Source organism: Perca fluviatilis, chromosome 14, assembly GCF_010015445.1.
Source record: "Perca fluviatilis chromosome 14, GENO_Pfluv_1.0, whole genome shotgun sequence".
NCBI lineage: Eukaryota > Metazoa > Chordata > Actinopteri > Perciformes > Percidae > Perca > Perca fluviatilis.
The window spans coordinates 23219971-23246449 of NC_053125.1; the positions used below are offsets into that span (position 1 = coordinate 23219971).

A 26479-nucleotide genomic window follows, 5' to 3' on the forward strand; every position below is an offset into this window, starting at 1 on the left:
ATTAAAAAATATTTTTGTTGCATCTCTTTTCGGTGTTGTAATTTGTAGATGTCCCTAAGCACTCGTCTTACTGCAGCAACAACAACAGCAGAGAGCAGAAGCCAGCAGGCAAGTGTTATTTACATAACCTTCTGGTGTACTTACAAACTTTACAATCCATCGTTTTATGAGTGCATAACCTATATATACTAGTGTAGACCTTTGGTATCATTTCGGCGTAATATAGTGTGGAATGTTAAGAGACACTTCGGATCCATTAGCCTCTGCGCTAAGCTATTCAGCGGCTAACGCTACTCTACGCTAACTCTCCCAATGTTAGACCCAGGTGAAAAAAGCTTCTGGGGGGGTGTTTGGCTCGAGGTCATGGTGCAAAGGACCCTAGGGTGAAATTACTCCGAACCATCACTTTAAGTGGAAGATACTTTTTTTCCCCTTAAGTGCAACCTATTTGTGAAAAAGACCATCGCTTTGAGCAGACTGGATTGGCTGTAGTGATGCGTTCTCTCTTTCTCCCTGTCAGTAGCAGCCCTGGACTATTAACGCAATTAAGCATGCGGTAGTTGAGAGAGAAAAGGCGTTAGCGCGGAACACTGTCACACTTTCCTTTCTTCCCTCATTGGACTAACTTTATGGACACTGCTGTGCATCAATAAGTAAGTCTGAGGTCCTGTAGGTACGGGACGATGTTATGCAGGATTTATGAGTTAGCAACAGTAGTCTAATTCACGAGGGTGCTATTTTATGTGTGAGCAAATATTGCGCATCTGTTCATGTGTGCTGTAAGAGTTATGTTTCTGTTTATTGAATGCGTTATTCAGTGCAAATATAACGGAGAAAGTAGTTTAATCTCAGTAATGATGGTGTATTAATTAGGTTATTACTGTCGCTCTGTTAAAGGCAAAAGTTCCACTGTACTGTCGTCGCAGATCACAGACTTCTGATTGAGTCTCTCTTTTTTAATTACTGCCCCTACCAGCAGGCGGCAGCATAGCCATGTCCATTTACAGAGGGCATTGCAATGTATGTCTGATCGAACTGTTAGCCCATAGTAGCAGAAAAAAAAAATGTATGTAAAGAGATATAGTAAAATAAAAAGTGCTTCCCCCCTCCCGACAACGATATCATCGTCCATCACGATGTTTTACTGTAAAAATCGTCAACTACCAATTTAGGGGACATCGCCCAACCCTAATGTGTGTGTGTATATATATATATATATATATATATAATGTATGTGTGTGTGTGTGTGTGTGTGTGTGTGTGTGTGTGTGTGTGTGTATTAAAATTTGATACATTCAATAAATAATTTTTTGTCTTAAATCCACCAGCCATTTTCATATTATACCAATATTTTCTGCGTCCTGAGCCTTTTTGTTAAGGTTATTAGGAAAACTCAGCCCAGAGTATTTAAAAGTAGACGTTTTTTTTTGTTGCAATTTTCACTGTTTCTGACTACTCGAGACAAGACCTTCCAGATGATGGATTTTATCCATCCATGAAGCTGAAATTCCAGTCCCAGTTAATAATCCCTACTTTTGTTTTTAACTTTTTAGCCTTGTGCACCTTCTCCTGCTCCAGGGGCCCTAACGAGCCCCCTACTTGGAGGGATCCCAAGGAGCTTGTTGCAGATTTACCAGGATGCTGCCACCTTGCGGCTGGCTTACCTGAAAGCTCAGCTACCACTGACCGTTGGCAGCCATGCTGCAACATTGACAGCCAACTCCAACACACCTGCATACCCACAACACCCCCCTCCCCAACTGCTGCAGCCATCAATCTCCTTAACCTTCTTAAGTTTGCAAACACCATGTCCCATCCCCTGTATAACCCCTATGCCCCTGGGAACCAAAGTTCCAACCAGGGGCAGTATGGACTCTCCAGTATACCGGCAGAAAGGGACCCTCGGATGGGATCTTCTCACCTTGAACCTGGGTCCAGCTTCACCTCTCCTGGAGCTTCTTCTGGGACTCCTGCCAACTCTGGGGGAATGCTCCCGTCAATGAGCTACAGGCCTGAGCAGAGTAGGGCCGTAATAGACAAGAACATAGAGAGGTCTGTAGACATGCATATTAGCAGAGCCAGAGAGGAAGTAAGGCTTCTTGGCAAATCAATGGATCGGCCCATAGACCAGGGCACTTGTTTTACCAGCACTGAAAGGAATGAGTTTCTCTCCTCAGGCACAGGGATGGTCTCCTACCAAATGTCCTCAACCTCTGCCTCTTTAGGACATAGACAACCTGGTGTTGAAAGTTGCAGTAACTCCTTGGACTGGTCATCGAACTACAACAGGCCCACTGCTGATAACCCCTCAAAATTGTATTCATCATCTGCTTCATCTAACTATGCAAGTGGTGGTGACAGTATGTTTAATGCCTCCAGTGAAAGAGAACATGATAAGCAGTCTATTCCAGACAAACCTGCGGCCACTACAGAGTCTAGTCAACCCAAGTACACTTTTGAATCAGCTTCTAACATCCTTCAGCACTTTGGACTTGAAAAAGAGGACTTGGAACATCTCATCTCCTATCCTGAAGACCAGATCACCCCTGCTAACCTGCCGTTCATCTTGCGGCAAATCCGCATTGAGAAGACCAAGAGAGCTTCAACTGCAGTTCAGTCAAAACCCTGCCCCAATCCCCAACCCACCAGAAGTGTGAGAGGAATGGACAGTCACAGTTTGAGCAGGTCTGGAGAGCCAGGGACGCGCCAGGAGGAAATGTCATCAGCTGTTTTCCAGAGTAAAGTGATTGACTATGAACATACTGGCGAACATACAGGCAATTATACTGGAGCGGTTGGGGATGAAATTGGAAGGACCTGTAGCAGTAAAGCTAACAGCGTTGGAACTGGAAATATGTTGCAGGTAGACACTTACGATAGTAGCCGACACATTAGAGAACCACTGCAAAAAAATACAACAGAGGTGAAAAGCAGTGCCTTGGGTTCTTTGAGTGACCACGCAAGTTCTGTTTCCAACCTCAGCTCTTGGCGTAGTTCAATTATGAGCTCTGTGGTTTACCAAAGCAATGATCAGACCAAACAACTGCTGACCCAACCAAAACAGACTTCCCAAACAGTCCTCAGCTCTTTCTCTCTGCCAAAGAAAGACACCGACATCAGAGCTCTCAAGTCTGAAGCCCCCAAACCTGTTCCTTTGAAAGAAGCAGAGGCAGTTCAGCAGTCAATGAAAACCCAACCACCCCCCACTCTGTACCCTCGTGTGCATCCCAGCCGACATGGCCTTGTGCTCTTTGACAGTAATGACGCCAGTGGCGCAGTTCAGCAGTCAATGAAAACCCAACCACCCCCCTCTCTGTACCGTGGTGTGCATCCCAGCCGACAGGGCCTTGTGATCTTTGACAGTAATGACGCCAGTGGCACTAAGGGTCAGAGTAAAACTCAAGGACAAGGGTCTACAGTTGCTGAGCAAATGAAAAAGCAGCAAACACAGAAGCATACGATACTGCAGACAGGGCAAGCGATGTGGCCTTCAAGTTTTTCTGCTGCAACATCAGTTCCCCCTGCTTCTCAAATCCCCAGCATCACCAATGCCATGCAACGTCCGCTGTTTATCCCTGGTGGTCCCCAACCCGATGCTATTCCTCCAGCTCTGCCTTTGCCAATCCCAGGCCTGGTGAACCTTACTCATCTGACGCCGCCACCTTCCAACAGTCAGCCTCCGGCAAAGAGGGCAGTCTCCAAGGGTCTGCCAACGGCAGCCATGATGCATGACTATGCGGCGGCCACGCCGAGAATCTTTCCTCATACCTGTACTCTGTGTAACAAAGAATGTACTCGTATGAAGGTGAGTGGAAGTTTGCAGTCTGTTCTCTTTCCCTTAAGGAAATTGTTGCTTGTTTATTTAAACATCTAAAATGGTTAGGGATCTCCCGATCACAGTATCGGATCAGATCCGATTTCGGCATTTTTTAACTGATTGGCATTCACCCCGTTTACCTTACTCCGATCATGTACATATTCATATTCCTATTTACTTAGAGCATTGTTGTTGTCAACAGCACCGCTACAGCTTTCGGCACGCCATTAATATTATATTGCAGCGAACAATGTCTGCGTGAAGTTTTTAAAACTGTAACCAGACTTGCAACCACTTTATCGGCTTTACCTTGACTCATTGTGACTTGTATGATGTAGTTTTCTCTATTTCGCACAGTTTGATTTAACGTGAATCGATTGGTACCCAAAAAAGTGCAGAGTTCGGTACCCAACCCAAGTCTCAGTGCTTATTGTTTCTGTTATGTCGGAAGACTGCTGTTGGCTGAAGATTTAAAGAAACCAGATCTTTTCTTAAGATTTTTTAGACTCTTTGATATCAACACAAATTGTTACTTCTACACAAAAGCCGATAAATGGAATTGGACTTAAATTGCAGTTGGACTTGAGACGCTCAACAGACCATCAAAAAAGGACACACTTTAAAGATATAAGGAACTGTTTCTTTAAGGCTGCTGTAATGTTGAATAAAATATATCTTTTGACAAACAATTACAAAAATGAGATATTGAAGATGATAATGGGGCCTGTGTTATGGTGTGTGTTCGTTGTTCTGAATACTAGGATTGGATCTCCCATCAGAAAACTATCCTTCACCTTGAGAGCTGCAAACTTCTCCAAAAACAGTCAGTTTCTTTTCTTTTAACTTTTTCTGTTTGTTAATTTGAGTTATTTTTTCATAATCATTGCCTTTTTTTCCACAGATACCCAGAGTGGGATGGTGCGATTGAAACCAGGCCCAGGTAAATTTCATTAGCTGGGCAAACACAGTGCGATTTTATTGATTGGTTGTGTTAAGGAAAAACTGAGGAGCAGCACAACTCATTTCACATACGTGAAGAAGGTTCGGGAAACTTTGATGAATTACACAGAAGCACACGTGTCAACTTACACCACATGTTTTGATTTTTCTTTCTGCATGGACACAACATGGAACATTCAGGCCCGATTTTGACCAGTTCAGGCGTAAAATCCGTCCATATCCATCCATACAATGTCTGCCAGGCTTTAGTGTTCAAACATATTGCAACCACACTCTGTTATTAACTAGTACCCTGCTGATTTTGGCAAAATTTATTTTCCTTTTTTTCATTATGCTTATTTTGTCCATTGTTCTCTTCAGTGCTGCAGGTAAAGATGCCAAGCTCTCGCCCTCAACCTGTATAGTGACTTCCCAGCATCATCACCAGAAAGTCAGGCAAAGAAACCGCTCCCGTTCTCACTCGTCTAGCCCCCGTCGCCGTCATGGCTCAGAGAGTAGAAGGGAGAAAAGCAGTAGCAGATCGAGTTCACCGCAAAGCTCCAGATACACTCGCAGGTCTGTGACACGTAAATTCTGAGATGCAATAACATTTCAACACACTTGATTGTGAAATTACTAAATGTTTTCCTGCTGAACAAATAAAATAACTGCATCAACATCAGCATTTTAGCCTCTTTAGATTGATCAGGCACCCCCTGAGTTATCAAGACTGGCTGTGAAATGTTTGCCATTTTTATAGATTATAATTGTCATTTCACCTGTACTTTCATCAGGTCCCGGTCTAATTCTCATTCCCCATGGTATGAACGCCCTATCTCATCCTGCTATCGGTCACGCTCAAGGAGCCCCGAGAGACAATCGTCACTGAGGAGGAGAGACGAGAAACGGTCCTCACCACGGAGGAGAGGCGATAGACGATTATCTCCGAGGAGGAGCCGTGAGAGACGATCATCTCTGAGAAGTAGCCGTAAGAGACGATCATCTTCAAGGAGTAGCCTTGAGAGACAATCATCTCCAAGGAGACGATCATCTCCAAGGAGAAGCCGTGAGAGACGATCATCTCCAAGGAGGAGTCACGGGAGACATTGGCCACCAACGAGTAGCGATCAGAGACAATCCCCTCAACGAAATGACTCGATCAGTGCAGAGAACCTGGCAGAGAAACTACTGGAATCAACAGGTTTGAGAAATTTAAGAGCATGTTTAAAGACTTATTTTGTGACCAGAGACATTTTGAAGAATTACAGTAAAGGTTAATTTCACAAGAAGATTAACATAATAAAGACCATGTCAATCATCTTTCCCAAAAGTTTTCAATGTTTAAAATTCTATTTACTATTTACTTGCCTATTGGGGAGAAACCGTGCTTCTTAAGCAAAAATATATATTGTGTGTAATTTTTACTTTGCTTTCCAGTGGTTCAGATGCTAATTAGATGGAAAACCGAGTAGAAAACATTTTCAAGAGAAAAGACGGTAACAGCTGTTAAGTAAAAACTCAGGAGCAGCACGATTCAGTTCACATATGTGAAGGTTCGGAAGACTTTGATGAATTACACAGAAGCATTTGATGGAATCTCAATTGAGGAGAAAGTGTAGGCAGTGTGCTTGTCTTCTCTCTGAAGTTCCGGTCTTCCTGAAGGTGTATTTAAACCCATGCTGGAGGCGTCAAGTTTAGCTATACCTTCAGTGTAAACAAAGATGTTGCAGGTGCCTCTGACTGGAAATGTTGTGAGGTTAAGTTGGACACTGCCCTGATTGAGGCCTGGGTAGCACTGCCTCAACTTACATAGCAAATCCACCACAGCAGCTAATGAAGTAACAATCAAAAAATCTGTGATCACTTAATGATAAATATGATCATTAACTCTACATTTCTCATCTTACAACAGAGACTGCAACAACCAAAACGCTGCAATTTTCTTGACACTTTTGTCTTCGTCCCTTTAGCTTTGCAGTCTCTGTCAAATCAGTGTGACCTGGAGGCCGTGGTTAAAACTCTGGCTCCTGCCTTACTAGCCGAGCTAGCCAAGATGGAGCCTTCCTCATCTTCTACTGCTTCTTCCTCATCCATCTCCTCTACAGCAAAGAAGAAAGAGTTACCTAAAAAGCTCTCTAAAATAAATCTCAGCCTGCAGAAGGGAGAGGCAAGTTCGTCCACATAATGCTGTGACCAAAAACAGATGCATAAAATTGTACTTTATTAACGGTGTTGGGCAAGTTACTTCCAAAATGTAATACATTCTAGATTACTAGTTACTGTCATGTAAGAGTAAATAGTTATATTACAATATTACTACTTTTGCATTACTTTTGAGTTACTTTGACCAAAATAACAGCGGAAGTATGACTTGGCAGGTAGCTTGTGAATTTCACCACGGGATAAATAATATCTTTATCCACTTTAATACATCCTAGTTTATTCATAATAGTTTAATTAATGTGAAAATGCAAAGTAATTAAAGATATAAAATGAATAGTGAAGTAAAACGTACAATAGGCCTACTTGACTTCGAATTGTGGTGGAGTAGTAAGTATAGAGTGGGAGAAAATTAAAATACTTAATTAATTAAAATGTACCTTACAATTTTATTGAAGTATGGCATAGTTACCTTCCACGGCTGATAAAATGTAATGCCATTACGTGTAGCAAGCCTAAACATTAATTTCTGACATGTTTTTATCTGTTAGTATCTCGGTCACACCGCTGTCCGCGCTGACGTACCGTTACCTGTTGGGACATGGATGTCCAGAGCCTACCGTTTCTGGTTCTGGCTCTGACCGTGGCAACAGTGTCGGGACAGCTCGCTTCAACGCAGCGTGAAAAACTCCTGAAAATAATGTCCATTTCGCAAATGTATCGGTCTCTGCAGTCATCTCAACCGTTGAATTCCACCGATAGGAAATAACACTGACAGACTTTTTTTTTCTGTACCGAAATGTTTCGCGGTGTTGGTGAATTCTTAAAAAAACCAGACACCACTAGATGTTGGGTTAAAATGCGTTGTAACTCGCGTTACTGAGACTGAACGGGTATAATATTACCATAATTTAATAATAATTAATTAATATATTACTGCATTACAGCAAAAAGGAAAACATTACTTTAATTGTGTTACTTTTGTAACACGTTACTCCCAACATTGTTTATTACAACATACAAAGCAAAAAATCATATTGCCTGAGATGAAAGATTATATAAAGTTTAAATTGGACAATTTAAATACAGATGCATTTTCCCTCCCACCATTCGACAATCACTTTCAATAGTATGTTTATGATGACCAAGACAATATTTTTGGGTCTAATTTTGTGTTTTTCTCCCTTTCTCTCTTTCTTTGCTCAGTCTGGTAAATCTTCAACCACAACCATGGTGCAACCACAACAGGTTTTTAGTTCTGTTTCACTTTTGGAGCACAAATCAAAGTCAGTTTTTCTGTCTGATTCCAAACTGGAGGTATGTAAAGAGAGTGTGATGTGTTTTTGCTACCCAAGGCTATATTTGCTAATGATTAACTTAACAAGTGCATAAATGCGATTTCTCTCATCCAGTCTCAAGAAAATAAACCAACATCATCCTGTGAAAGATCAAAAACAGTCCTCATCAACAACATTTCATTGAGTGAGTCCAATCAGCTCAGAGAAGTTTTGAAAAAAAATAAATCTGTCAAGAACATCTCATCTCCTAAAGTGCCTGGTCTCAACAAGGTATAAACAAACGCAAAAGTACTTCTGTTTTAAGTGACTTAAAAAAAGACTTTCCCGTTAGTGTTACCTGTCACGTATGTGTGTGCTTGTGTGTTCCAGGTATTTATAGAATTTGAGTCCGCTCGCGATGCTGATCAGCTCGGAGTTTGGTTGAGTCTCCTCAAACAACCCCCTGGCTACGAAGTCCACAGGCTGGGAGTACCATACACCAACTGTACATCACTACGTAAGTCTCTGTTTTGGGAAATAAAAAAAAATGTACACAATAGATGAAGGCCTAGGAAGTTTAGTTTTTCAGTTTGTAAGTAAGTTGATGCAAGGGGTCAATTGGAGTCCCATCTGGGATACTTTACTTTGATTTAGATTAATTCATTCTTTGCTAGATGTTTGTTTCTTAAAGGGGTCATCGAATGGTTATATAGGGTATTTCAGACTGTTCCTTAAGGTCTCCGAATAAGGTATGTAACATTGGTTGGGCTGAAAATGGCCCGGGTGCTGTTCTATGCGCCCTAATGCAACCCTGTGAAATAGCCCTAGAATGAAACAAGATGTTTTCTCCCTTATATGGTATACTCATGAATATTTAGATGAGCTGCACGCTGATTGGTTGGTTTACAACGAGCAAAGCACACACACACACAGCCCCTCCCCTCTGTGCCCATGCCCCCGCCCCCCCCACACACACACACACACACAAACAAACACACACGCGCCACCTTTCCCTTTTCTTTTTTGGCTTTCCATCATTATGATTAGACTCATAATAGTGGATATTTAAAATGTCTTCCAGTTCCAGTGTTAAATATTCTTTAGAACTAAAAGTTTCTTGATCTTTGAAAAGGTGTACCTGCATTATTATGCCATTATCATTATATTAGATGAAAGTGGTCTCAGAACAACAATATTATTGTTTATCGCAATCATTTCTGGGACAATTTAGCGTCCAGCTAAATTTGTTATCGTGACAGGCCTATCTTTACCCTTGTGTGCATCCCAGCCGACATGGCCTTGTGCTCTTTGACAGTAATGACGCCAGTGGTGCTAAGGGTCAGAGTAAAACTCAAGGACAAGGGTCTACAGTTGCTGAGCAGATAAAACAGCAGCAGACACAGAAGCATCTGATACAGCAGACAGAGCAAGCGATGTGGCCTTCAAGTTTTTCTGCTGCGACATCTGTTCCCCCTGTTTCTCAAATCCCCAGCATCACTAATGCCATGCAATGTCCACTGTTTATCCATGGTGGTCCTCACCCCAATGCTATTCCTCCAGCTCTGCCTTTGCCAATCCCAGGCCTGATGAACCTTACTCATCTGAAGCCGCCACCTTCCAACAGGCAAAAGAGGGTAGTCTCCAAGGGTCTGCCAACGGCAGCCATGATGCATGACTATGTGGCGGCCACACCGAGAATCTTTCCTCATACCTGTACTCTGTGTAACAAAGAACTTACTTGTATGAAGGTGAGTGAAAGTTTGCAGTCTGTTCTCTGTCCCATTTCAGGAAATTGTTGCTTGTTTATTTCAACATCTAAAATGGTTAGGGATGTCCCGATCACAGTATCAGATCAGAGCCGATTCCGGCATTTTTTAACTGATCGGGGATCGGCATTCACCCCGTTTACCTTACTCCGATCATGTACATCAGCTTGTAGTGATCACTGCCTTTGATCACACACGCCCTGCGCCACAGACGCACCGCCAGACTGCCTGGATGTCTGCACTTTCAAACCAAGATGGGCACGGCCACTCACCAGTGTAGGTTAGAGTGTGTCTTGCAGCTTGCCAGCCCTTTGCTACAAGTAAAAAAGTCTGTCTTTCTTAGTCATCTGTTTTTACAGAAGCGGGTTATTTCAATTCTCCACACTTCTTCTGTGATTCCACCAGAAAAAAACAGCTTACAGGCCATTATTCCCTGGAGCAGACATTGGTAAACACAAAGAAAATCAAAGATTGGCTATTAAGCACAAGAGGCATCACTAAGTTAAATTTTCGTCGTGCAGAAGGAACTTATATTCTTTGGTTGGAAGGTGGGATCCTAAAGAGAACTGTTTTGTTGTTGAGAGAAAAGACTCACTTACGCAAGTTAAATGTATTAAGAATAAGTTTTAGTTGGGACTTCAGGATCGGGACTTCCCTTAAAATAGTTTTTAATGTGCTCAAAACTGTCTTATGGTGTTTGTTCGTTGTTCTGAATACTAGGATTGGATCTCCCATCAGAAAACTAGCCTTCACCTTGAGAGCTGCAAACTTCTCCGAAAACAGTTAGTCTCTTTTTTTTTCATACTTTTTGTTTATTTGAGTAATTGATATGATATTATAGGATCACCAGACTCTTTGAATAGAGCTGCAGCTTGGTATGCATGTGTCCTTAAAATTAGGGGTATGAGGGGGGTTAAATTAGTTGTATAATTACTCTAATCTCTTTCCTCCCACACTCTTTGTAAAAGCAGATTGCCTCTGTGTTTGTTAATGCTTTTTTATATTGGATCCTGCCATTCTCCCCTAATCTGATTATATCCTTTTTTATTTTTTCTCCAGGACTAAAGTTCAGCGTGTTGAGTCGTGAGTATATCACTTTGCAATTGATTTATGTCAGGTTACGACAGCGACAAAACATGTTGAAGTTGTCAAAACATAACAATGATCAATGTGATGACTGTGATTACCCGCAGGCAGATGCAATGTTTTAAATCATTGTAAACTGATTAACCTTTTTTACCGGGGCTGCTGGTTGGACAAAAAAACAAACACGTTTGACATCGTCAAATGGAACTCTGGGAAAATGTGACGGGCATTTTTCACAATTTTTTCATAGACCAAATGGTTATTGGTGTATTAAGAAAATGATCTTCAGATTAATTGATGAATTGTTAGTTGCAGCCCTAAAGTTTGATAGGAAGAGAAAAACACTCAACTCATGACATATATTTGGCATAAAGCATGAGATAACTGAACAATTAATTCCGGTACACAGGATGAAAACTTATATTACTCATTTCTTTAACAAATGCTTTATTTAGCCATTTTGTGAGACCATTACTTTTTCATTTGTGACTGATGACCCTTTTGTTTGTAATTGTAGTTCAAAGAGTCCTAAAACAGTCCTAAAACAGCCTCTACAAGATTCCAGTGAGATCACACTAAACTTTGAACCAGACACCCTCGACCTGTCACAACCTGCTCTGCAAACCAGTGAACCTGTTGGATCCACCATTTTTGCGCCCACCACAGCAGGACCAAGTGCTACGGCCACAAGTGACGTAGCAATGAAGGACGGTGAGAAACATGGAACTGAGATTGCCATGGACTCCATTGTTGATCCTATGGCAAAGGAATTATGCAACAAACAATAAATACCAAGAGTACATAAAAAAAAAACATCTGAAATCCTCCTCCTGCTGCCTTACAATTTTCCCAACAGGCTTTTTCAAATGCTTTTATTTTTTTTTTTTGATCTTAGATCTTCTAGAAATTGTAAACCGGTATCTTCTCTTAGGTGTCTGCCCACAAGCCCTGAAAAAAAACAATCTAGACACGTCAATAATAAGCAACTATAGGCTTGTAAACCTTTCATTTCTAGGCAAAATATTTGAAAAAACTGTTTTCAACATCTTAACAACTTCTTGTCACTACACAACTGTTTTGATGCCTTCCAGTCAGGCTTTCAACCCCACATTAGAGACTGCTCTTCAGTGGCATCCGCTTAAATACAGACAGTGGCAAAATGTAAGTCTTAGTTTTACTGGATCTAAGTGCTACATTCAACACGGTTGATCACAACTAATTACTAGACTGATTTGAAAACTGGGTTGGACCTTCTGGCACAGCACTAAACTGGTTTGAATCATACTTAAAGAAATGGCAATACTTTGTGTATATAGGTAATTACACATCTGAAGAGAAAAATATGACGTGGAGTTCCCCAAGGCCCCATTTTGGGAGATTGAACAAAAAAAAACACAGCTTCTAAAGGTTAACCTAGCAGCTAACATTAATTATATTGTCTCCTCTCCCTTCGTGTGTGCATTTAACATGGGAGTGAGACCTCCATCCATATTCATCTGCTTATCCGGGGTCGGGCCGCGGGGGAGCAGCTCCAGCAGGGAACCCCAAACGTTCCTTTCCCGAGCCACATTAACCAGCTCCGACTGGGGGATCCCGATGCATTCCCATGCAGGTTGGATATATAATCCTTCCATCTAGTCCTGGGTCTTCCCCGTGGCCTCCTCCAAGTTGGACGTGCCTGGAACACCTTCCTAGGGAGGCACCCAGGGGGCGTCCTTACCAGATGCCCGAACCACCTCAACTGGCTCCTTTCGACGTAAAGGAGCAGCGGCTTTACTCAGAGTTCCTCACCAATGACTGAGCTTCTCACCCTATCTCCAGCCAGCCACCCTCCTGAGGAAACCCATTTCGGCCGCTTGTACCCTGGATCTCGTTCTTTCGGTCATGACCCAGCCTTCATGACCATAGGTAAGGGTAGGAATGAAAATTGTCCCATAGATCGAGAGCTTTGCCTTCTGGCTCTGCTCCCGTTTCGTCACAACGGTGCGATAAATTTAATGTAATACCGCACCCGCTGCGCAGATTCTCTGACCAATCTCCCGCTCCAGTGTCCCATCACTTGCGAACAAGACCCCAAGGTATTTGAACTCCTTCACTTGGGGTAAAGACTCATTCCCTACCTGGAGAAGGCACTCCATTGTTTTCCTGCTGAGAATCATGGCCTCAGATTTAGAGATGCTGATCCTCATCCCAGCCGCTTCACACTCGGCTGCGAACCGATCCAGTGAGTGCTAAAGGTAGCTGGACGATGATGCCGTCAGGACTACATCATCTGCAAAGAGCAGCGATGAGATTCCCAGCCCACCAAACTCTAAACCATATCCTGTCCATAAATATTACAAACAGGATTGGTGACAAAGTGCAGCCCTGGCGAAGGCCAACCCTCACCTGAAACGAGTCCGACTTACTGCAGAGAACCCGGACACGGCTCTCGCTTTGGTCATACAGAGATTGGATGGCCCTGAGAAGAGACACCCTCACCCCATCGACCAGGACGGAATCCGCATTGTTCCTCTTCAACCTGAGGTTCGACTATCGGCCGAACCCTCCTTTCTAGCACCTTGGAGAAGACTTTACCAGGGAGGCTGAGAAGTGTGATACCCCTGTAATTGGCACATACCCTCTATTCCCCCTTTTTGAACAGGGGAGAACCACCACCCCGGTCTGCCACTCCTTAGACACTGTCCAAACTTCCACACAATGTTGAAGAGGCGTGCCATACAAGACAGCCCCTCCACACCCAGAGCTTTCAGCATTTCTGGACGGATCTCATCAATCCCCGGGGCTTTGCCACTGTGGAGTTGTTTGACTACCTCAGCAACTTCCACCAGGGAAATTGACAACAATGCCCCATCATCCTCCGGCCACCCGGCGCTTGCTGACGAGCCCTCTATCTGGGCCTGGCTCCAGAAGGGGGCCCTGGGCTTCCTCCAGGCAGGTCTACCTCTTCCTCGTTGACTCATAGGGTTTTTGAACCATTCTTTGTCTGGCCCCTCACTTGAGAACACTTTGCCATGGGAGACCCTACCAGGAGCACCAAGCTTCAGACAACACAGCCCTCAGGTTCATAGGGACACACAAACCTCTCCACCACGATAAGGTGATGGTTCCCAGAGAAGTGAGTGAGACTAGAATTAGGAAAAGATACTGTATACACTCATATACTGTAAACCAGTTTAGGAGTAAGAGCTAAGCTGGTTTATACAAGTGTATATCTTTCCTAATTCTAGAGGGATTGTTCTTCTTTTGAACTGACTCAGCAAATCTCTGTTTATTTTTTTTCTGCGTTTCGGAGCCGGGGCTGTTGGCGTCGGGAGTGCCGGCTTTTTTCCCTTTCCCTGAGCAGCTCCAGCATCGCTCCTTGCCTCATCCGCTAGCCCACTCCTTTGTGTGTAGTTCAGGTTTTAAAAGGTGTATTTACAAAAGTAGTGTTTTGGGAAACAAGAAAATGTAATTTCAATCAGAAAACATTCTTTTTCTGTGTCTCTCTCCAATAATGTTTTCCGTGTGGTGGCGCGACTTTCCAGCTTCAGCCTGCAGCCTGCTCGCTTTCGTCTTCCTTCTTCCGGAATCTAAATCTCTTCCACAAGTCTCTTCCACAAGGAATCTCTCCCACCTGGTTAAATCAGCGTCACACAAACATGCCCCATCATGTGTCACATGTCAGTACTGACCCTATTAACATTCACTAAAAGACCTGTTGTAAAACTGGCAAAGTGTGTTTTTGGCTATAACTCAAGAAATCCTAAACTAATTATGACAACATGTCACACGAATGTCTAATAGGATACAACAATGAAGTGATGACATTTTAGATCCATATGGTCAAAGGTCAACTTCACTGTGACATAATGTACTGCAAAAACCCTTGTGGAAATTATTCTACGCTGTAAGTCAGTAACAGAAGGAGACATTGTGACCATATGTTTACGCCATAGAGTCAACTGTTGATCATGAGGCTAATGAAGATGTAGAGAAAGAGGAAGCAATGGGGGTAGAGGGGTCACTAACAACTTTGATTTCCACTCACAGCTGATGTGACTTCCACCTCTGCAGTCAGCAGTTGAAACGTGTATAATATTTTGTTTGCATAGGGTTATTTTGAGGACATTCATCCAACCTGCTGCTCTTTTTCTCAAGTTAAAAATACTAAAATGAATCCCAAACCTTACTTGTATGGTTCACCTTCACAATTATTTTTTAGTTATGAAGGTAATTTAAAAATTGTTTCAGATTTCAGAAATGGAAGGAAAATTAGGCTTTGGGTTATGAAATAAATGATTTACCTTTGGGTGTTGATCTGGATCCAACAGATCTAAAAGAGGTAAGGAGATGATGATCTTTTAAAATACTGATATTCATGTTAATTATATTTGATCTTTTGAAGGTCCTGTTACTGCAGTGAATGCAGCGTCAATCAGTGATGCCTCCAAATGCAAAGCACGTATCCGTCCCACTAGATGGGATGGGGTAAAAACGTGCCTGCGTCCATCCCGAATAAGTAAGAAATCCATAAAAAAATGTCTGCATGTGATCATAATTCCACTGTCTTTCACTTTGTTGATTTACATGTTTTTGGTCTCTTTTACACAGAGTGCCTCAAGCTGAAAAGCTGTTTATTTGGAACACCAGAAGTAGGTTTCTTTGAATAACTTGTATGACGTAATGCAGCATTTACACATATTTTTGCAGTCTGTGTTTATTCACCATTCAACAGCCACACTGACACGCTTAGTAAAATATTTAATCTGGGGTCAGTGTATCTTTTGGTCATTCGATTTTCATTCCATAAACATGTATTAAAAAACTAATGGTTGTTTGATTTTGGTTTTAAAATACAAAATTTGAAATTGAAATACAATGGTCAAACAACATATGCTGTTGTCTTAATCTTTAATTTAAAACTAACCTAAACTATTACTGCTCCTAATTATTTCCCTCTCTCTCTCTTTCTTAAAGTATAATCCACGTAGTCGTAAGCAGTTGTTCATAACCAACCTGCCGGAGTATTACAACGGCTGCTACACAGAAAAGGATTTTGCTGATTTTCTCATACCCTTTGGGTTTCAATATACAGATGACAACCTCCATATTGTTCCTCTGTCTCGCATGGTAGGTACCGGGTTGTAAATCTGCATTGGTTTTGTTTATTGTTTCTGCTGTTGATAATGAGTTCTTAAGTGGATTCTGAGATAGAGGGTATGTTTTTTTGCTTTTTACATTGCACAATTGTTCTTTTTCCACTTTTATGCGTGTTATGCAAATTTACATTTCTTTTTAAAGATTGTAAAATTGCATTAACTTTAACTTGCAGTTGAACATCCTTTGGATCATTCATTATCATATGTTTGTATACTTATTCGTTTCACATAGGCACCAATAGTGTATATAACAGCGTATTTTACCTATTTTAACCATATTGATAGATGTGAAATGCTATTGCAAAAGTACTTAGTAAATAAAAGTAGTAATTCATTTTTGTTTCTGGTTTGTCTCTCAGGCCTTTGTCGTGATGCCGAAAGCCAAGGATGTGGAAAACATATTGAAAGCCTCCCAATTGAATAACATTACTTTCAAAGGGTCCAAACTTCGTTTCAGTGTAATATTCAAGAACATTACAAAGACACTGGTAAGCAAAAACACTGTTTTATTATTGACTGATTTCCATGGATGTTAGTTTGTTAAAGGGAGCTAATTAAAACAGATTTTCTGCTTGCATCAGCTGCATCCATTTTTAGAATTAGCTGATGTCAGGCACTGCCAAGATGGTGAAGGACGGAGCCCACTTTGAGATTAATATTGGCTCTTCAGAAACCTATGGGTGACATCATGGAGACTACGCCCATATTTAATACAGTCTATGATTTTAACATTGCCTACTCTGATGTTTCTCTTTTAGCTTTGCTTTTATAAATCGGTGATGGAGCTGATGCATCATGTAAGTGAAACACACTCAATCCGTATTCATTTATAAACTGCTTTTAATATTGTTGGTAAAAGTAATCCATCTTCATTTTCCAAGTTACACTTGGACTTTAAAAGAAATTCTAAATATAACTTTGTGTGTTACAAAGTGTGAACGGACACTTTTGTCTCATTACATGTTAATGTGTATGTGTTAATCCCACCAAGCGAGACGTATCTGTTAGACTAGGATACCCGAGCCTGACGGGATCCGATGGTACCCGGTGGGCCGGGTTCGGACAGATATTTAGAAATTAGGTTTGGGTTGGGCTTGGTCACATCAGCGCGATAAGGCATTGAACATTTCAAATTTAAAACCGCTTATTATGTAGGTAGCCAATGGGCCTGTTTCAATTGATGCAAAGTTTCGTTTTTATGATTAAAATACAGTCAATTTAAAATATTACCCTAACATCCGTTTTCCTGTGTGCGGAAATTTGTTTATGTAGCTGTGACAACAAAACAGGTGCATGTTAGGCTACATGTTGCAGCGCCTGTGTTAACGTGCGCTTGTTGCCCCGTGTGCGCTGATGACTCATCTGTTGACATTTCCGAATGCCTTCCTACAGTTGCTTAATAAAAGCGGGCTTTCCACACAAACAAACGTACATGTGTCATTAGTATGGGAAAAAAATTTGATTTTAAATGTTGGGCTCGGACATAAATATCTTAATGCCTGTCGGGCTCGGGTCGGGTTTGGTTACTAATCTGTCGGACGCGGGCCGGGCTCGGACAGAAAAATGCGCACTTTAGTATCTATTTGTATGTGTGTCCGTGTTTGGGGGCGTGATTGCTCCACATTTTCATTGTGATATTTTGTGATTACATTCTGAATCTGCAGCGTTCTCTGACAGGTTAATATAGTACCGCCTTTGACTCCAGTACAGTTTTTCCTGCTTCCAACGTTATATCCAACGTTACATGATTGCTGGATATACCAAACTTAACTTTTCTTTTCTTTTCAGTGTCTATTATTTCGCTAAGAGTAAACTCAATAAAAAGCCATTTGCTGACACTAAATATCAAACAAAAGCCATACACTATATAGTATAATGTTGCTGTGAGCTGTAGCCTACATTCAACACTTCTGAACAGAGGCAGAACATAACGTAATCTCAGAGATTATTCCTTCACAGCGCTGTGCAATGCGAGAAAATCTCAGAGCTGAATCAGACTCCCTGGGTCCGGTTAATTAAGTCTACTGCTAAACAACACTAATAACTTTACCATCGCCAAAATACCCCTTTTAAAATAAAACGGTAAATATAGTAGTATAATGTCACTCTTCTTCTGATGTAGATGTAGCCTACACTGTGAGTATGTAGTAGGCTATACAGTGGAGTTGCATATTAAGTGGTTTGGGGTCCTTCTGTAAGCAACTTTGGGGTACAGTTTGGTTTTGAAGAATTCTACAAGCAGCAATACCACAGGCCAAGCAATCGGCCCGTTCCAAACAGGCACATTTTCAATGGGCACTGTACTAGTAGAATAAAAACTGGAAACCATTAACAGTGATGTAAAACAGTGAGGGAGTACAGGAAGCTCCAAGGATATGCACATGTATTTTCATGTATCAAATCAAGTGAATGCCTTTTATTGTCATTGCTTGTTCATTAACAAACATCATTTTTCTGTCTCTCATAAAAGAAAACTGTTCCCATTCACTCTTTTCAAACAAAATATTAATGATTAAGATTAGAAAACACAACTACTTGCAACATTGCAGAATTGTTGTGTCCTCTTGTCAACTTTATGGTTTGGATGTTTGTATTTGTATTTGTATTTATTATAAGGATCCCCATTAGCTGACGCCTAGACGACCAGCTAGTCTTCCTGGGGTCCAAAACAACATTTAATCAGACATTATTAAAACATTTCATAACATATACTGAAAAGAAAAGAAATAAAAAAAAGAAAAGAAATACAACAATATCTGCTTACAAAACTAAATAACAAAGAAGAAAAAATACAATTAAAATTAAATGAAAACAATAACAAACCAAGCAAATAAAGAAATATCTTGAAAACAAAGTTATATGTTACAGTATATTACATGGCTAACATTAAGGTAGCTCACATTGTAATAGACAAAAATCTAATATTTTTTACCACACAATCAGAAACCTCACGATAAATAATTTAAATGAAGGTAAGATTTAACTTTCTGTTTCTGTTCTCTTCCTGTTTTTGATGCAGACAGTATGTGACGATGGATCGAAAACAATCTTCATCAAGAACATTTCATGGAGTGAGTCCAACCAGCTCAGAGAAGATTTGGAAAAAATAAATTCTGTTAAGCACTTCCTGCCTCTCCTCAACAAGGTATGAACAAACACGTACAAGTATGTCCGTTTTAAGTGGCTTTTAAAAAAGACTTCCTGTCAGGCTTGTGTGTGTGTGCTTGTGTGTTTCAGGTGTTTGTAGAATTTATATCCATTTCCGATGCTGATCGGCTCGGAGTTTGGCACAGTCTTCTGAAACGAGCCCCTTGCTACGAAATCCACAGGCTGAAAATACCATGGAACGGCGATGCATTATGTTGTAAGTCTTAGGGGTGGAGAAAAAAGATTGTTTTGTTTTTTTATTTGGTACAAGTTAGTTGATGCAAGGGGTTAATGGGATCCTGTCTGAGACATATTACCTGGATTTAGATTGATTGATTAATTCTTTGCTAGATGTTTGTTACTAAAAAGAAAACTACCAAGTCTTTCTCCAACTTGCTTCACTTTGTCACCACTATGAACCATCTTCACCGGCATCAAAAAGAGTTGGAGAAACACATGCAGTCTGGGCAGCCGCATTTGAAGAACTTTTATAAATGAAATGCTGTTAAATGTTGGCAAGAATATAGTGGAAAGTATTACAATATAATAATTAGAAGAGGAAAAAAATGTCAAAATACATATTAATGATAAAGATTAAAAACACAACTACTGCAGGCCGCTGTTGACATTTGGTTCATTCTTTTGTTTGTACAGCACCAAAACTTTGCGGGAACGTTCTGCCAGACAGTCAGGATGCTGTTGCTGGGGCAACTGTGCCGCCAATAAAATTTGGCATTCCACAGCGCAGCATTGGACCTTTTTGGGTCACAATGAGAACTAGTCCCTTCTTGTTCCCTACCATCTCTCCTTGGTTCATCATCCCAGGTAAGAGAGACCTTCTTACAAGTCACCTTATGGGATCTAAATTAAACCTAATAGTTTGATGGTACCAAATTTACTATGGTAAATTATTCAGTAAAGTAACTGTTTGCCTACTTTTAACTCCAAGATTACCTGACAGTCAGAAGAGAGGAAGACATTGAGGTAAGCTCATTTCAGTTCAACTCTTAAGCAGTTTTTATTTTACTATATCTCTTTCTACTACTATGGGCTAACAGTTAACATAGAAACGATCAGACATACATTTAAATGCCCTCTGTAAATAGACAGTATTATATGGCTATGCTGCCACCTGCTGGTAGAAGCAGTAAATTACAACTTGACCCACTTTCACTTAGCTACGGTGCCGTCAAGCAGAGCTCAGTGAGCTGTGTAACAACAGTACAGTGGAATGTTTAACAAAGCAACAGTAATAACCTAACATACCATCATTACTGAGATTAAACTACATTCTCGGTTATATTTGCACTGAATAACGCATTCAATAAACAGAAACATAACTCTTGCAGCACACATGAACAGATGCGCAATATTAGCTCACACATAAAATAGCACCCTCGTGAATTAGCCTGCTGTTGCTAACGTACATTCATAAATCCTACATAACATCGTCCCGTACCCACCCACAGGACATCAGACTTACTTATTGATGCACGCACACAGTAGTGTCCACAAGAAAGGAAAGAGTGACAGCGTTCCACGTTAATGCCTTTTATCTCTCGCTCGAGACTGCTGTGTCCAAGCCGAGGCGCAGAGCATGACCTTACTTGCTGATATGGTAAGGAAAAAAAAAATGTAGCTTCCACTTAAGGGGCCCTATCTTGCATCCTGCGCAGCACAGCACAAAGCCAGATGCAAGTGTCTTTGCTAGTTTAAGACCTTAAGACCGACGCAGTTGTCAATTTCCCGTCCAGTGCCCGCGGGGGGCATGGCATCACATTGGTGGCTCTCGATATCGTCCATCGGCACAACATTACTTTTCAGCTATAATAACGGCTGCCAGAGTACATTTTGCGACACTTTTATTGGCTTTAAATGAGAAATACAAGCTCTAGACACTGGAGACAAACCGGAAGCAGAGCAAAATTCATCAAATCAACTGACTTTAAGCACCTCTCTGTTATTCATATTGTTAAGAAATCATCAAATCTGTTCACGAAAGTCAAATATACACATGTTCAACCAAACATCTGCATATAATACCACCCTATATCTTGTTGACATTTATTTAAACAATGCATTCTCATATATGATCTTGTTTTTGCACATCTGATATTCCAATCTGATCCGACATCAAAATTTACTATACAGTTGAATGAGGATTGATGAATTAAACTTAGTTCTTTGAACATTTTCTAGAAGGCAAGTATTGGTGGTTCCATGATCCCCACAATCATGTTGACCGGTTTGCCAGAAAAAAACTACAAGTACGAGGATGTGGCCGAACTGGTCTGGTGGCATTTCCCCAAACGGAACCTTCACTCCCTGTACTACAACATTACAGTCTTAACACTGCAGAGGAGGGTAAGGAGTAGACTGACTGTTACAAGGACAAACGGGACAAACATTGATGTAATTGCAATTTTACTAGTTAAATGGAGCTGTTATTTTAATTGAATTGCTTTTCCTTTCCTCACCTCCAGGCCTTTGTGTTTTTTCCCGGTTGGACAACGTGCTGCACTTTTGTCCGAGAACACATCGCATATCCATTTTCTATCAATGGCTGCACGCTTGGTGTTCACTTTGTCTTGGAACACATGTATCCCGAATCCAGTGAGGTATGGACACTGGGAGAAACTCAAAAGGGGGCACCCTGGGCTGTAACACTTACTGCGTTTACATGCAGGCAATACCCCGATTTGATCAAACGCCATGTAAACACCTTATCCCAGTTAATATCAGAGTTCTTAGAACCCGGTTAACAGAGGTAGAGAACTCCTTCAGTGGTATTCCTCCATGTATACACCTTAACCGGAATATGATCGGTTGAAGCATTGAACTGCATTGTACAGGAAAAAAAATCTGTCAGCGCTGTGAGTCGTAGTCATTGCTATGATATCATACAACAAAACAGCAATACCCGAATTAGCAGTATGGAGCCCTTCGGTCCATCTGTTTTACTAATTGAGAGGCCGATTGGTGTAATGTTGACATAGGTCAACCGGAAGAAAAAGCCAGTTGTGCGTTGGCAGAGTGCCACCTACTGTACCGGGAGGTAGAGTTACTCCGTCCTTCTTCCCATTGTTCCCAGCTCATGTATACGGGGAGAATTGGCTGGCCCGGTGTAAGAACATACCCCCGGTTACTGGTGTGCATGTAAACGTACTGACTGTTTCAGGATCAAGATGAACCTTTTAGAATAAGACAGGAAACGAAAAATTCTGTATGTAATGAGTTTATTAATGGGTAATTTCAGAGGTTTTCTCCTGATCAACCCTATTGTCCTATGTTTTTGTGTGTAAGTGACTGATGGGAACAACAATCTTTGAAATTGGTCCAGTATTAAGGGAGAACACTGTGAGCAACAGCCGCAGACCAGGCTGCAATGTAAGCCAATAGGGCAAATGTGCATTGTCAATTTTGTCCACTAAAAGGGCTGTTTTTGCCACTGACAGGCTCAGATTATTATTATACGTGTCTGACAACATTGTGGAAAGGATCCCTACAGAGAGAGGCCTTTTTAAAACCTATTTAAGACCTTTTTTTAACCAGAAACAGCTCTGAGGTCGCTAGCGCTAAACCCACAAGACTCCATTTAAAAAAACAATACTCTTAGCGTGTATAGAGCCAACATATTTTCACATGTAAATCGGTAAACTGTGTTCATTTCAACCAAAACTAGAATTGCGGAAAATAGGGTACAGGTGGAGAAAAAAAAAGTTAGCCTTTAACTGCTTACACTACAAGTAACTTATTTCTTTTGTACAAATTTTAGAATGTAATAATAACATATGTACCAGTGTTGTTCTTGGAGGAGATCTACATAAAAGAGCACAGAAGTACAAACGTGTATGCACACAGTTTGAACCATTTGGAGAAGGAAAATGTTTGTGTGGTGGAAATCTGAACAGAGAACAAAACTAACAACAACCTTCATTAGAGGTATATATTGGTCTCATGTTTGTTTGGTTCATATAAGGTTCGATATTTATATTATTTATATATATATAATGTTATTATAACATTTTATTTATTATGCCTAATCATAACAGCAGTTATTGCAGGACACTTTACAGATAGAGTAGGTCTAGACCACACTCTACTGTATAATTTACAAAGACCCAACAAGCAAGCATTTGGTACAACAGGAAAAACTTCCTTTAAACAGCCAGAAACCTCGGACAGAAGCGGACACAGAGACATAGACACAGATATACAAAAATATAATTCATAAAAATTATACCATCAAAGGATAATAGAACTATAATTAGAAATAACAGTAGTAGCAGTGCAGAGCGTCGAGCAGGACAAAGGGAGCAACTGCAAACATCATTCAGGTGCCACCCCAATCCAAGGAAATCTGAGAGGCTGGAAAACATAAGTACTCTGGGTAAGAAGCTCCCAGAAGCTAAGTTAGAAACAAGCATTACTGGGACTTGAATGCACACAGATGGAAAAAGAAAGGAGAGAGGAGCTCAGACTGTCAAAGGAAGTCCCTCACTAGTCTAAAACTATAACAGCTGGTCCAAGGCGAACCTGATTCCGCTCTGACTATAAGCTTTATCAAAGAGGAGAATTTTAAGCTTACTCTTAAATGTGGAGACTGTTTCTGCCTCCTAAACCGAAACTGGGAGGCTGGTTCCACAGGAGAGGAGCCTGGTAGCTGAAGGCTCTAGCTCCCATTCTACTTTTAGAGACTCTAGGAACCACAAGTAACTCTGCATTCAGGGAGCGCAGTGCTCTGTTGGGGACATCTGTGACAATCTATCTTGTAATCTTTTTGTAGGAGATGATGTACACAACTCTGATGAAGTGGAGCAATGCTGTAAGTCATTAATTGTTTATGTAAATCTTTTGTCAAGTGAAAACAGCTCTTCATCTTTGGATCTCTGGTCCTTAACACTAAGTATTATTGATCTTCAGGGAGTTCCAGAGACAACGTCTCTGGAGGAGCGGTTGCTGTGTGTGGAGGTTTCTGAGGCGTCTGCGGACGTCGTCAGGACGGTCATAGAAGAGGTGGCGTCCATCGCAACCTTTGTTGGCTTCCTGCCACTCGCCAACAGGGTACAGGAACAAAAACAATTTTAAAAGATTTGAGAGAACTGCACTATCTAGGCCTTAAAAAGTCTTTAATTTAATTTAGTTTCCTCCAAAAAAGGCCTTAAGTAATAAGAGTTATACATTTCATTGACAAATGTCTTAAATAGGGCTGTCAAAATTAACACGATAATATCAAGTTAATGCAAATTCCTTTTAACGGCACCATTTGTTTTGGCGTGCGATTAATGCACGCATGTTCTATGATTTGGGGCTCAGGCCACTCCATATTTTGGAAAATCAGGAAGCAGTGCAGCACCGCTGCACTCACCCAACAAAGATTACTGGCTTCTCTCACAATTTATTTAACCACACTTACAGTTACCTCAGGGTAGTTTACTACAGTATAATCAATCGTGCGATTAATCATGACTAAATATTTTAATCAATTTCATTGATTTCCATTTATCTTGAATGAACTAACTTCACATACAGTATAATGATAAGATTCCTTCGGTTTGTTGCTCTTCTCTCTCTTTGACCATGACTGTCGTTTTACCTCAGATATCCATTGAGATGGCCGACTCCAGCGGTGTAACCAAGGTGGTGGAGAAATACAACAATTGCTCACCAGACTCTTTGAATAGAGCAGTTTGGTACGCATGTGTCCTTTTTAAAATTAGGGGTATAAAATGGGGTTAAATTAGTTGTATAATTACTCGAGTCTGTGTTTTTCGACAGTCTTTGTTAAAGCAGGTTGCCTTTGTGTGTTGATGCTTTTTTAAATATTTGACTTAACCTAAACTGACCAACTTTTTTTTTCTCTCTCTCCAGGACTAAAGTTCAGCGTGTTGAGTCGTGAGTGTATCCCTTTATAATTGATTTATATCAGGTTGCAAAAGCATGTCAATGATCAACTGTTATTACTCGCAGGCAGGTGCAATGTTTTAAACCATTGTAAACTGATTAACCTTGTTTTTTGGAGTTGCTGGTTGGACAAAAAAAACAACACATTTGATATCGTCAACAGGAACTCTGGAGAAATATGACTTGCATTTTTCACAATTTTTTGACATTTCATAGACCAAATGGTTATTGGTGTATTCACAAAAAGGTCTTCAGATTAATTGATAATGGAAATCATTCTTAGTTTGCACCATAAAAGTTTGACAGGAAAAAGAGTTTTTTTTTATGTAAAAAATATCAATTCACTGACATATATTTGGCATAAAGCAGGAGATAACTGAATAATTAATTCAAAGACACTGGATGAAAACTTGGAAATTGTATTTCTTATTTCTTTTAACCATTTTGTGAGAATATCACTTTTTTCATAAATGACTGACGATCCTTTTGTTTGTAATTTTAGTTTAAAGAGCCTAAAACAGCGTCTACAAGACTCCAGTGACATCACACTAAACTTTGAACCGGACACCATCAACGTCAAAGCCGAGCCCGCAGCTGTGAAATGTCAAACCCAGCCTCCTTCTTCTGAACTATTGGATAATGGGTCACAACCCACTCTGCAAACCAGTGACCCTGCTGGATCCACCATTTCTGAGCCCACCACAGCAGGACCAAGTGATACGGCCACAAGTGACGTAGCAATGAAGGAGGACTGTGAGAAACCAGGAACTGAGATCGCCATGGACTCCACTGTTGATCCTGAGGCAAATGAAGATGTAGAAAAAGCAGAAGTAAAGGGGGAAGAGGGTTCACTAACACCCTCGATCTCTTCTGCTGATGTGACCTCTACTTCTGCCGTTAGCAGTGTAAACACGGTCCCAGCTGCTTCCAGTCCTGATCCTTCTAGTCCTGCCACCACAGTGCTCATGCCTGAAGAAACCTTTGCAAAACTTCCTCAGATTAGTACGGACATTTTCCAGGCCATCGTGGCAGCAGTTCACAGCCCCAAACTCACCCTGGATAGCAAGTCCCAGAGGGAGGAGAAGAAGGTGAGGCTTGACTTTAAATCTTTCAACTCAACATTTACATTTGGCAAAAGCATATTTTGCCAGTGTCAACATTATGACTCTTTAAGTTGGTTTACAAATCACTGTTAATTCATATTAACAGTGACACAAAATGAAAGCAAACAGGAAAACAGAA

General features: G+C 41.0%; 1 protein-coding gene across 1 annotated transcript in view; it reads left to right on the forward strand.

Moving 5' to 3' along the window:
- LOC120573347 overlaps positions 1–26479 on the forward strand; it is a 43945-nt gene that overhangs the window by 11533 nt on the left and 5933 nt on the right. The window contains 29 exon segments of the mRNA XM_039823041.1: positions 1554–3805; positions 4579–4640; positions 4719–4757; positions 5138–5332; positions 5551–5957; positions 6727–6923; positions 8123–8233; positions 8329–8484; positions 8584–8710; positions 9754–9941; positions 10680–10741; positions 11019–11042; positions 11563–11756; positions 15433–15546; positions 15639–15679; positions 16005–16157; positions 16546–16674; positions 16945–16983; positions 19206–19331; positions 19424–19550; positions 19988–20158; positions 20283–20317; positions 21533–21697; positions 21817–21951; positions 24120–24158; positions 24257–24397; positions 24935–25026; positions 25205–25228; positions 25740–26325. Of these exon segments, the coding sequence (XP_039678975.1) occupies positions 1808–3805; positions 4579–4640; positions 4719–4757; positions 5138–5332; positions 5551–5957; positions 6727–6923; positions 8123–8233; positions 8329–8484; positions 8584–8710; positions 9754–9941; positions 10680–10741; positions 11019–11042; positions 11563–11756; positions 15433–15546; positions 15639–15679; positions 16005–16157; positions 16546–16674; positions 16945–16983; positions 19206–19331; positions 19424–19550; positions 19988–20158; positions 20283–20317; positions 21533–21697; positions 21817–21951; positions 24120–24158; positions 24257–24397; positions 24935–25026; positions 25205–25228; positions 25740–26325 (5877 nt within the window). The 5' untranslated portion in view covers positions 1554–1807.